This window comes from Ipomoea triloba, chromosome 14, assembly GCF_003576645.1.
Source record: "Ipomoea triloba cultivar NCNSP0323 chromosome 14, ASM357664v1".
Lineage (NCBI taxonomy): Eukaryota > Viridiplantae > Streptophyta > Magnoliopsida > Solanales > Convolvulaceae > Ipomoea > Ipomoea triloba.
The window spans coordinates 7,173,845-7,184,143 of NC_044929.1; the positions used below are offsets into that span (position 1 = coordinate 7,173,845).

General features: G+C 37.6%; 2 protein-coding genes across 3 annotated transcripts; both read left to right on the top strand.

Moving 5' to 3' along the window:
• Window positions 1-378: 378 nt before the first annotated feature.
• On the top strand, window positions 379-4,516 carry LOC116003872. The gene is made up of 4 exons (XM_031243812.1): window positions 379-479; window positions 588-1,513; window positions 1,632-2,849; window positions 2,958-4,516. Exons 1-4 carry the CDS (start codon window positions 379-381, stop codon window positions 4,514-4,516), a joined length of 3,804 nt encoding a protein of 1,267 aa, XP_031099672.1.
• A 792-nt stretch (window positions 4,517-5,308) lies between these two features.
• LOC116003824 (transcription factor E2FB-like) lies at window positions 5,309-10,074 on the top strand. Of its 2 annotated transcripts, none has more exons than XM_031243762.1 (14): window positions 5,309-5,763; window positions 6,635-6,818; window positions 6,951-7,010; window positions 7,140-7,225; window positions 7,311-7,399; window positions 7,522-7,573; window positions 7,948-8,000; window positions 8,079-8,129; window positions 8,242-8,290; window positions 8,406-8,471; window positions 8,576-8,652; window positions 9,070-9,289; window positions 9,473-9,539; window positions 9,663-9,751. In XM_031243762.1, exons 1-14 carry the CDS (start codon window positions 5,626-5,628, stop codon window positions 9,665-9,667), a joined length of 1,197 nt encoding a protein of 398 aa, XP_031099622.1. In that variant the 5' UTR covers window positions 5,309-5,625; the 3' UTR covers window positions 9,668-9,751. The 2 variants fall into 2 exon arrangements, with proteins under 2 accessions (XP_031099622.1, XP_031099621.1); XM_031243761.1 differs by having other exon boundaries at window positions 5,311-5,763; window positions 9,692-10,074.
• Window positions 10,075-10,299: the final 225 nt, after the last annotated feature.

The window sequence follows — 10,299 nt, forward strand, 5'->3', positions numbered from 1 at the left end:
AAAGTATCTTTTTTACATTTCAATTCAAATTTTGTAGTGATCTACAATGATATTGGGGATCCCAACAATATTTGTGATCATTGCCATGCAATTTTCTAGTATGGAGAACGTATTAATAAGGAGGTGCGGCACGCAATACCTAAGTATTCTACATGCTGTTTTCATGGCAAGATCAAGCTACCAAGATTGGGGGTACCGCCAACAAGAATCTACAACTTATTTTTCGGTCAAGGAGAGAAACGTATTGAATTTTTGAAAAACATTAGGATGTATAATAACATGTTCTCTTTTACATCCTTAGGAGCAAAAGTGGATACATCTATAAATATTGGGAATGCCCCACCAATATTTAGAATTAATGGTCAAAACTTCCATTTAATGGGAGGGTTGCTTCCTCAAGACGGTAGTAGTCCAAAATTTGCTCAATTGTACATACATGACACGGAGAATGAGGTGGAGAATCGCATCAACGCATTTAGGTAATAAACTTTAAAGATTCGCATTTAAGTACTACCGTTCTTATATTTTAGTATCTAAGTGTAATAACTTATTTTCATTTCTTACAATTCTTAACGCTATTGATATAGGGGCGATCAACCGAGTACCGAAACCCATGTTCAAATAGTGGAGGACATAAAACAAGATTTGGATGATCACAATGTCTTGGTCAAATGTTTCCGTTGGGCTCAAACGCATATAAAATGCAATCCACAATCAGAGTTCAAGATGAGATTGATTGGTAAGCGGAATGGGGATGCGAGAACATACAATTTGCCCACTGTATCGGAAGTCGCTGCACTTATAGTGGGGGATCTCGATCCGGCGCTTGGTCATAGGGATATTATAGTAGAGACAAACGCCGGATATCTAAAGCGGATAAACGAGTTGAACCCTGCGTACTTACCATTACAGTATCCGCTGTTGTTTCCTTTCAGAGAGGACGGATATAGGGAGGACATTCAATTCAATTTGGATAGGCTCAGACCCACCGGTGGCAGAACTAAGGTCTCGCAGCGAGAATTCTTTGCGTACAGGATACATGAGCGGTTTGGTGAGCTGTCTACGTTACTACATGCAAAGAGACTTTTCCAACAGTTTCTGGTTGATGCATACACAATGGTGGAATCAAGCCGGCTTCTATATATTCGAAATAATCAAAGAGCGCTACGCTGTGAGGCATACAAAGGTCTTTCAGATGCTTTGACGCGAGGGGAAGTTGATACTAGCAATCAAGGAAAAAGAATCATTTTACCGTCAAGTTTCACAGGGGGGGCTCGATATATGATACAGAATTATCAGGATGCGATGGCGATTTGTCGTGCCAAAGGTTATCCAAACTTATTTATAACATTCACATGTAACCCGAAGTGGCCAGAGATCCAAAGGTACATGCTAAGATCAAACCTCAAACCAGAAGATAGACCTGACATTTTGTGCAGGGTTTTCAAGATAAAGCTCGATGAATTGGTGAAGGAAATTCGTGCGGGAAAGCTTTTTGGAAAAGTTGTGGCAGGTGAATTAATTTTGTATTAATTTCAAAATATCTAATATTATACATCTTAATTTCCAATAGTCACTCTATAGATCAACATCTAATATCTATTTTGATTTTTTCGGTAATTTACATGCAGTTGTATACACCATAGAATTTCAAAAGAGAGGTCTACCACACGCTCACATTCTGATTTTCCTAGAAAGACGGCCTCAATGCTTTACAGCAGATATGATTGACCAATTTATTTCAACCGAGATACCGGACCCAATAATGGACAACGCATATTTTAATGCTGTTGACGAGTTTATGATTCACGGGCCATGTGGTAGAGCAAGGCCTAAATCTCCATGCATGGCAAACAACAAGTGTTCTAAACACTTCCCTAAGAAATATGCAGATGTGTCAACATTAGATGATGATGGATATCCAATCTACAGACGTCGTTCAAATGGTCGAACAATTGATAAGAATGGTATAAAGTTGGATAGTAGATATGTGGTGCCACATAATAGATACCTTCTTCTCAAATACAAAGCCCACATCAACGTAGAATGGTGTAACCAATCTAGATCAATCAAGTATCTGTTCAAGTATGTGAACAAAGGCAATGACAGGGTAACCGCAGAATTCTATAAGAGCACCGCAGATGACCATGCAAGTGAGCATGTTGACGAAATTACTATGTTCTACGATTGTAGATACGTGTCAGCATGCGAAGCTGCATGGAGATTGTTAAGCTTTGAGGTCCAGTACAGGCACCCGCCTGTGGAGAGGTTGAGCTTCCATTTGCCGGATTGTCAATCAGTGGTATTCCAGGACGATGACAGAATTGAGAATGTGTTAAGTCGACCAACTGTATACCAGAGTATGTTTACCGCGTGGTTTGATGCTAACAAGAAGTTTCAATCGGCAAGGGAGTTAGCTTATATTGACATGCCAACAAGATTTGTATGGAAGAAGGATATTAGAGAATGGCATCCGAGGAAGAGGGGTTTCTCTATTGGAAGAATATTTTACGTACCGCCTGGCAGTGGAGAAATTTATTATTTGAGATGTCTCTTAAATGTAGTTCGTGGTCCTACTAATTTTGATGACATCAAGTCGTATCAAGGTGTAGTATATCCATCATTTATGGATGCATGCTATGCAAGAGGGCTTTTAGATGATGACAGAGAATACATAGATGCAATCAATGAAGCAAGTCTTTGGTCTACTGCAACAGCAATGAGAAAATTTTTTGTAGTCTTATTAACATCCAACTTGGTTAACCGGCCCGAAAACGTATGGTGTCAAGTATGGCATCACTTGGCAGAGGACGTACTATTTAATAGGCGGAGGTTATTCTCCAATGATGGTAAGTATTCTATTCTAAAATTATTGTGTTTTAATAATTATTTTAACTTATGTACTATAGCGTTAATAGCATTTATTTTTTTTTAACAATGCACTCTGTAAAATGCAGATCTGAGTTTGTCTGATGATGAGAAGAAGGATTTAGCATTAATTGAGATTGAGCGATTGTTACAAAAGTACAACAAGTCCTTGAAAGATTACCCTCATATGCCAATTCCAATTCTTGAAGAATCTTGGAACCACAACAATCGTTTGTTGTGTGATGAGCTTGGATATGATCGGGATGCTCTACTTATAGAGAGCGGCAGGTTAGAAAGTCAATTAACTGATGAGCAATCTTTGGTGTACAACACGATCCTAAATGATGTACAAGAACAGAAGGGCGGCTTTTTCTTTGTTTATGGATATGGCGGCACCGGAAAGACATTTGTTTGGAAAGCACTCTCTGCAAAAATAAGGTCACAAGGAAAAGTGGTCCTTAATGTTGCATCTAGCGGTATTGCTTCTTTGCTCTTGCCAGGCGGTCGGACAGCTCACTCGCGGTTTGCTATACCTATTGCCATTACAGAAGACTCGACATGCAACATATCTCAAGGTAGCCATCTTGCCCAACTATTGATAACTGCAAAGCTTATAATATGGGACGAAGCACCAATGATGCACAAACATTACTTCGAATGTCTAGATAGAACTTTGAGAGATCTTATGCGGGTCTTCGAATGTCTAGATAGAACTTTGAGAGATCTTATGCGGGTCCAAGATTGCAATAGTGGTAGTAAGACATTTGTTATGCGGGTCCAAGATTGCAATAGTGGTAGTAAGACATTTGGTGGTAAAACGATGGTATTAGGAGGTGATTTTAGACAAATACTACCGGTTGTGCCGAAAGGATCAAGGCAAGATATTGTTTCTGCAACAATAAACTCTTCTTACTTGTGGGGATCATGTCAAGTCTTGAGGTTAACAAAGAATCTTCGCCTAAATACAGATGAACAAGGTGCTAATATTGAGGATATTAAAGATTTTGCCCAGTGGTTGGCCCAAATCGGCGATGGTATCTTGGGAGGCCCTAATGACGGCTATGCCAAAGTTAAAATTCCTCAAGAAATGTTGTTGCCATCGACAGGGGACAACATAGCAACTATTGTGGATAATATTTTTCCAAGGTTCAAAGAAGGGTGTTGTCACCAAGAGTACATGGAGAGTCGTGCGATATTAGCCCCCACGCTAGATGTTGTGAATGCAGTGAATGAATATATGACAGATCTCCATGTTGCTGAAAGCCGGACATACCTAAGTTGCGAGACGGTGTGTAAGGCGGATTCAAATAATGGCATCCTATCGGATATGCACACTCCAGAATTCCTTAATGGATTAAAAGCATCTGGCATTCCTAATCATGCTTTAACTCTTAAAGTGGGATCTCCAGTCATGTTGTTGAGAAATATAGATCACGCAATGGGACTTTGCAGTGGCACAAGGCTTATTATCACTAGATTATCAGAGCATGTTATCGAGGCAAAAATTGTCGTTGGTCATAACGCTGGACAAATCGTCTTGATACCAAGGAAGTCAATGACGCCAACAAATACAAGGCTTCCATTCAATTTTCAAAGAAGACAATTTCCGTTAGTGTTGGCATATGCGATGACCATTAACAAAAGCTAGGGTCAAACATTAAAGCATGTTGGGTTACTCTTAAAGAAACCTGTTTTTGTTCATGGCCAATTATATGTTGCTGCTTCACGTGTTAGTAACCCTAAAGGGTTTAGAATCTTAATATCAAATGATGATGCAGAGAGTAACAATTATACTACAAATGTTGTGTACCATGAGGTTTTCAATAATTTGTAAACATGTAGTATAAATTTCTTTTTGCAGTACTGTAGTAAGTACATTGTATGAATGTTGTGTTCCATTAATGTTGTGTACCAAGAAGGTTGCAAATTTTTAATTGTTGTGTAATACTTAATAATATTTAATCATACGTACCATGAACTTTTTAATAATTGTTGAATGTTGATAATCATAATTTCCGTTCAATATACGTTTGGCATGCATGTAGTCCAAAGCAAATTAGTCATGCAACATAGTACACTTAAACACAGCCGTGCAACGCACGGGTACAATACTAGTTTTATCTAGAAATAGCTTTGTTTTTCTAGATAAGAAAATTCGTTATCACAATCCAAAGAGTGTGCATTGACTAAACATCATTATTGTATAATAATAACTACAAATTACACATAAAAAATAATTGTACTAAGAAAAGTTATGTAACGGTTGACAAATTTGATGAAGAAAGTGTCGACTTTCAAAACCCTTGTCCAAGAGTTGGAAGAGATAAATCGCGAACCAGATACCATGTTCCTACCTCTTACATGTCTATGCACAAGAAATATTTATTACTTTTGATCGGTTAAAATCTTCTAAAAATGATTGATGGAATCAACATTTCATGAGTTGAAGAAAAAGAAAAGAAAAGAAAAGAAAAAAAAAAGTAAATAAGGTCGTAGTTCTTCCCTCCATATCTATATCTGAAACCAAATTCCCTCGTTTTCATCTCCGTTCTCTCTCTTCCCGCTTTTCTATACATCAAACCCCAGATCTCATCAATTCTCATTCGTTTTCTTCCCAAGTTTCAATTCCCCTTTTTCCTTCCCGGGACCATTTCCGACTGCTTCAAGTTGAGTTCCCAGGATTCTGTAAGATCAAATTTCAAGTACCGACAAGGATTCCCTTACTTCTAAGGCAAAGGAATTTTTCCATATCAGATCATGCAGCAAGACTTGAAGCGGCAGCAGCTGCCTTTCACGGTGGTGAAGCCTCCATCTGGGGACTTCCGCCGCTTCTCTGCCGACCACCCGCGTCACTCTCCTCCTCAACAGCCTGATGACATCATCGTCAACACTCCTGTGAGTCTTGGAATTATGTACGCTTGTTGACAAGTTCTTTTGTTGTTGTTGTTTTTACTGTATTTATTGTTATTTGCCTATACTTGGACTTTAGTGACTGTGTAAGTTAAAGTCTTTTTATTTTGTTTCCTTAAACAAAAAATCTGCTGTGAAAACTTTGAAAGTATAATTGAAATTGGATTTTTCTTTAGTGCATTCTTACTTTTTGATTGATAATAAGTAAAAATGTATGATCTTCTAGATTTTAATGTTATGGTTGGCAATGCGAGCTAGCTAGGTTAAGCTGGATTTTTTTTGGGTGACGAGGAAACCACAGCCACTACTAAGTGGTAAATCTTGCCTTGTGACCCTAGTCGGCCGGCAAATAACCACAATCAAGGTAAATCAGCTTAGGTTGCCCATAGCTGACCGACATAAATCAAGAGAGTTGGGATTCGAACTCGTGACCTTGTGGTTAAGCTGAATTCTTAATTTGGAAACTGCAGTCATTTACTCATTGATTATGTTCAATCTTAGGCCATAGCTATCCTCATTCTTGATTCTGGTTTGGATTATTAGCTTGTATTAACCATAATAAAGTTTGGATCTTTCTTGGATGTATACTTTCCTTGAATGTGAGTGATTTATGCTAGTCACCTTACTTTTGGAGACTTGTATCATCAGGACTGTGCCCATTGTTCCAATTGACTTAATTCACATATTTCTCTTGCCTCAACAAGCATTGTTAGTCATAACTTGAATCGTTTTATGTATATGTTACTGTGAAAACAGATGATTATAATACTCTGTATTGTTGTACATTCTTGTCGCTGTGAATCTTATTTCACAATGCACTGTTTACAACCTTTTAATGCTTGTTTGATTTAACCAGCCATTGAAGTGGAAGAGTGACATGGTGAGCCACAGTCAGGTACCTAGTGATCAGGATCCAAGTTTTGGATATGCTGTCAACAGTCCAATGCAAACGCCAGTTTCAGGAAAAGCTAGAAAGGCACAGAGAGTACCTAGGACGTCAAAATCCCGCAGATATGTATCCCAGAATGCAGTAGATGATGGTGAGAATTTCCAATAGAAATGTCTGTTATGGGAAGTGCATTAAGTTACAAAGTATTATTAATGGAAAAGAAATTGAACAAGAGCAGTTTTCTTTAAGGAAGAGGCAATAACTTTTGATTGCGGAATTACAGGATCACCTTCCGGCAACAATGTCACTCCAGTCGGTTCCTGTCGTTATGATAGCTCCCTAGGTAATATGTACTTTCCAACATGAGTTATTTATTTATTTATTTTTTAAAGTGCTTCTGCCCCTCTTCTTCTCCTTCATCTCAATTTACAGTAGCTAAGACATTGACAACATTGTTTTTACTTTCATCCAGGCCTTTTAACAAAGAAGTTCATTAATCTGATCAGACATGCAGAAGATGGTATTCTTGATCTAAATAAAGCTGCTGATACATTAGAGGTGATAACTTCCTAGTTGATTATTTAATATGCGTAGCTGATGAAGTTTTAAAAACTGAAAAAATGAAAATTTCTTCTTCAACCAGGTTCAAAAGAGACGTATCTATGACATAACGAATGTCCTAGAAGGCATTGGTCTAATAGAAAAGAAACTCAAGAACAGAATTCAATGGAAGTAAGAACTATCTCATATCTACATAAATGGGTCTCAGTTTTCTCTTTATTTAATGTGTACTTGCCTCAACATTTTTTTCATCACAAGGAAAGTGACTAATAAAGAGCGACATGGTTATGCAGGGGTCTAGATGTGTCGAGAACAAGCGATTTTGATGGAGTTTCAAATTTACAGGTAAAAGGACATTTCTATCATTATGCGTGTGCTCTTTCTTATTGCATTGATTACATACTTTTTGTTTTCTAAATCTCATAGCTAATCTTTTCTTCATTTCTTTCTTGAGGAAGCTATGCTTAGACAACACTTCTTGACCTCCCAAATGCACTAATTAGGTGGCATGAGTGATAGAGAAAACTTTTACTCATTAGGAATCAGCACTGAATTTCCTCTACAATGCATAAGTCAAGTAAATGTAATATAGTTCTGTTAAGAGTGGCCTACAAGATCTGCTTAGGTTATATCCACTGGCCACAGCATTGTGGGTCCCTTTCAATTGTTAGATGAGCTGTTCATAGACTTATTCTCATGTACTCTGCACTCTTTTGCAGGCCGAAGTGGAGAAATTGATGTTAAAAGAGCGTAGAATAGATGAACAAATCAGGTTTAGTATAATAACTTTAAGAAACACATTCATTCAACCATGGTTATTCTGATTTTATGTTTCATACAATTGTTTTAGAGAAATGCAAGACAGGCTGAGGGACCTGAGTGAAGATGAAAACAATAAAGGGTATTGTGTTCTTGGATGTTCTTCAAGCCTGTAATTTGAATTTTAAGTGGATTTTTTATTTGATCTAGCTGCTAATGTTTTTATACGTGGGCTTTCAATATGATCATACCAGATGGCTTTTTGTAACTGAAGAAGATATTAAGGGCTTACCTTGTTTTCAGGTACAAAGAACTTTATTAAAAAATTAGTCTGCTTTCATTTTCTTCTGTGTTCTTTTAGTCATGTTGCTTTTATCACTTGGACTATATGTTGAATTATAAATATTGCATTTTTCAGAACGAAACACTTTTAGCAATTAAAGCTCCCCATGGCACAACTTTAGAAGTCCCAGATCCTGATGAGGTTGTTGCCTATACTTCTCAACAATTGAAGTTTTTGCTTCTCATCTTTTCACTTCTAAACTTTTCTTATCTAATTTAATATTCTCTTTAATAACTTTCAAACAGGCTGTTGATTATCTGCAAAGAAGGTACCGAATAATTCTAAGGAGCACCATGGGACCAATAGATGTCTACCTCGTCAGGTACTTGTTTTTCTTGACACAAATAAAACACATCATCTAAACCCCCCACACTGACTAAGAGTGTTATTGATTGCCCTTAAAGATGCTTCTTCTTTTATCGTTTTTTGAGTGACGAAAGAAACTCGCAGCCACTACTCGAGGGTGTGCATTGGGTAAATCTCGCCTTGTGACCCTAGTCGGCAAAGGACCACAAGGAAGTAAACCAGTCTAAGTTGCCTATAGCTGAGCGGCTCAAACCAAGGAGGCCAATAGGCCGCTCCCGTTGGGAGTTGAACTTGTAACCTTGTAATAACCACATCAACAACCTGACTAACTTGGTTGGGGTTGTCCCAAGATGCTTCTTCTTGATAAGTGAAGTGGTATACTATCTCATTGTCGTTTGCTTATGATTAAATTGTTTGAACTTCAACCATCAAGTCAATTTGAGAAAAAACTCGAGGAGATAAATGCTGTGGATGTGGCACCTAGCATTCATTCAACATCAGGAGCGAATGAGAATGCAACTGCGATGGTAGAAACTGAGGAGAGTAGAGGAAATGAAGTATTGCAGGAAAAAGAAACAGAAAGAGCGTCCTCCAATGTTGGCACATCACAGGATTTCACGAGTGGAATCATGAAAATCGTTCCCGATGTTGATGTAAGTCCATTCTTACAAGTCTACAAAATTAGTAGCTTTTGTTTGGCGTCATTGAAATGCCCCAATTGCATTAGGATCTTATGGACTGTTATAAGATCTAAGTTAACAGAATAACAGATCATTATTTTTGAATGATCACGTCATTATGATGATTTCCACTTTCTAAATCTATATTCTTTCCAGAATGAAGCAGATTACTGGCTCTTGTCAGATGCGGATGTCAGCATCACTGATATGTGGACGACAGAGCGTATCCTAATTCCTAATGCTTTTCAGAACTTCTAAAGTTTTTCAATTTCTCTTTTCCTCCTAACCCCACTCCCCAACACAGACACCCCCAATTTTCCTTTCAATTTCACAATATTATTATTAGAATAAACAGATTCCCTGACTCTCACATAGCTAAAGTTAATTGGAGTGCCTTGAATTTAGTTCATGAAGATTACACTACGGCAAACATCAGTACTCCTCGTGCCCAAACTCCACCCGTTGCAGCTGAAACGCCATCTGCTGCCAACACTGCTGTGAGCTTGCCCGCGGTCTGAAGTGCTGATCAGGCTTCTTCGTTTAGAACACAACTTCACCAGGTACACCCTTTACGAATAACCCAGAATGAAGAGGAAAGGAATAGCATGCAAGAGTTTTTTTATGTTTCTTTTACAGTATATTCATTAGCCTGTTTTGCTACATGTAGCAATAAAAGTAATAGTTTAAGCCCTTTTTCCAAATTTAGCTTTGTATTATTCCTATTTGCTTCTGCTTCAAACTTGATGAGTTAATGTTGTCTTTGGATTGCACAACTAGAACATAATGTATAGGATAGAGCTTCATAGAGAGCATACTGCACACTATGTTGTTGCTAAACTTAATTTTGTGGAAATTTTTTCAAATTTGTATAGTTTCATTAACAAAATTTGAATAATTCATCACATCATTTATAAAGAAGATCAATTTCTTTTCACTTAAATCACAACATATCATCAGCATACTGAATACTATTGCATACACAA

Bases quoted from the DNA above. Each gene is read 5' to 3' on its own strand.
- LOC116003824 (XM_031243761.1), top strand. From the start codon at position 5,626: ATGCAGCAAGACTTGAAGCGGCAGCAGCTGCCTTTCACGGTGGTGAAG. The intron at 6,819-6,950 runs GTGAGAATTTCC...GCGGAATTACAG, and splicing joins CCAGAATGCAGTAGATGATG to GATCACCTTCCGGCAACAAT. The intron at 8,472-8,575 runs GTTGTTGCCTAT...ACTTTCAAACAG, and splicing joins AAGTCCCAGATCCTGATGAG to GCTGTTGATTATCTGCAAAG.
- LOC116003872 (XM_031243812.1), top strand. From the start codon at position 379: ATGGGAGGGTTGCTTCCTCAAGACGGTAGTAGTCCAAAATTTGCTCAA. The intron at 480-587 runs GTAATAAACTTT...CTATTGATATAG, and splicing joins AATCGCATCAACGCATTTAG to GGGCGATCAACCGAGTACCG. The intron at 2,850-2,957 runs GTAAGTATTCTA...TGTAAAATGCAG, and splicing joins GAGGTTATTCTCCAATGATG to ATCTGAGTTTGTCTGATGAT.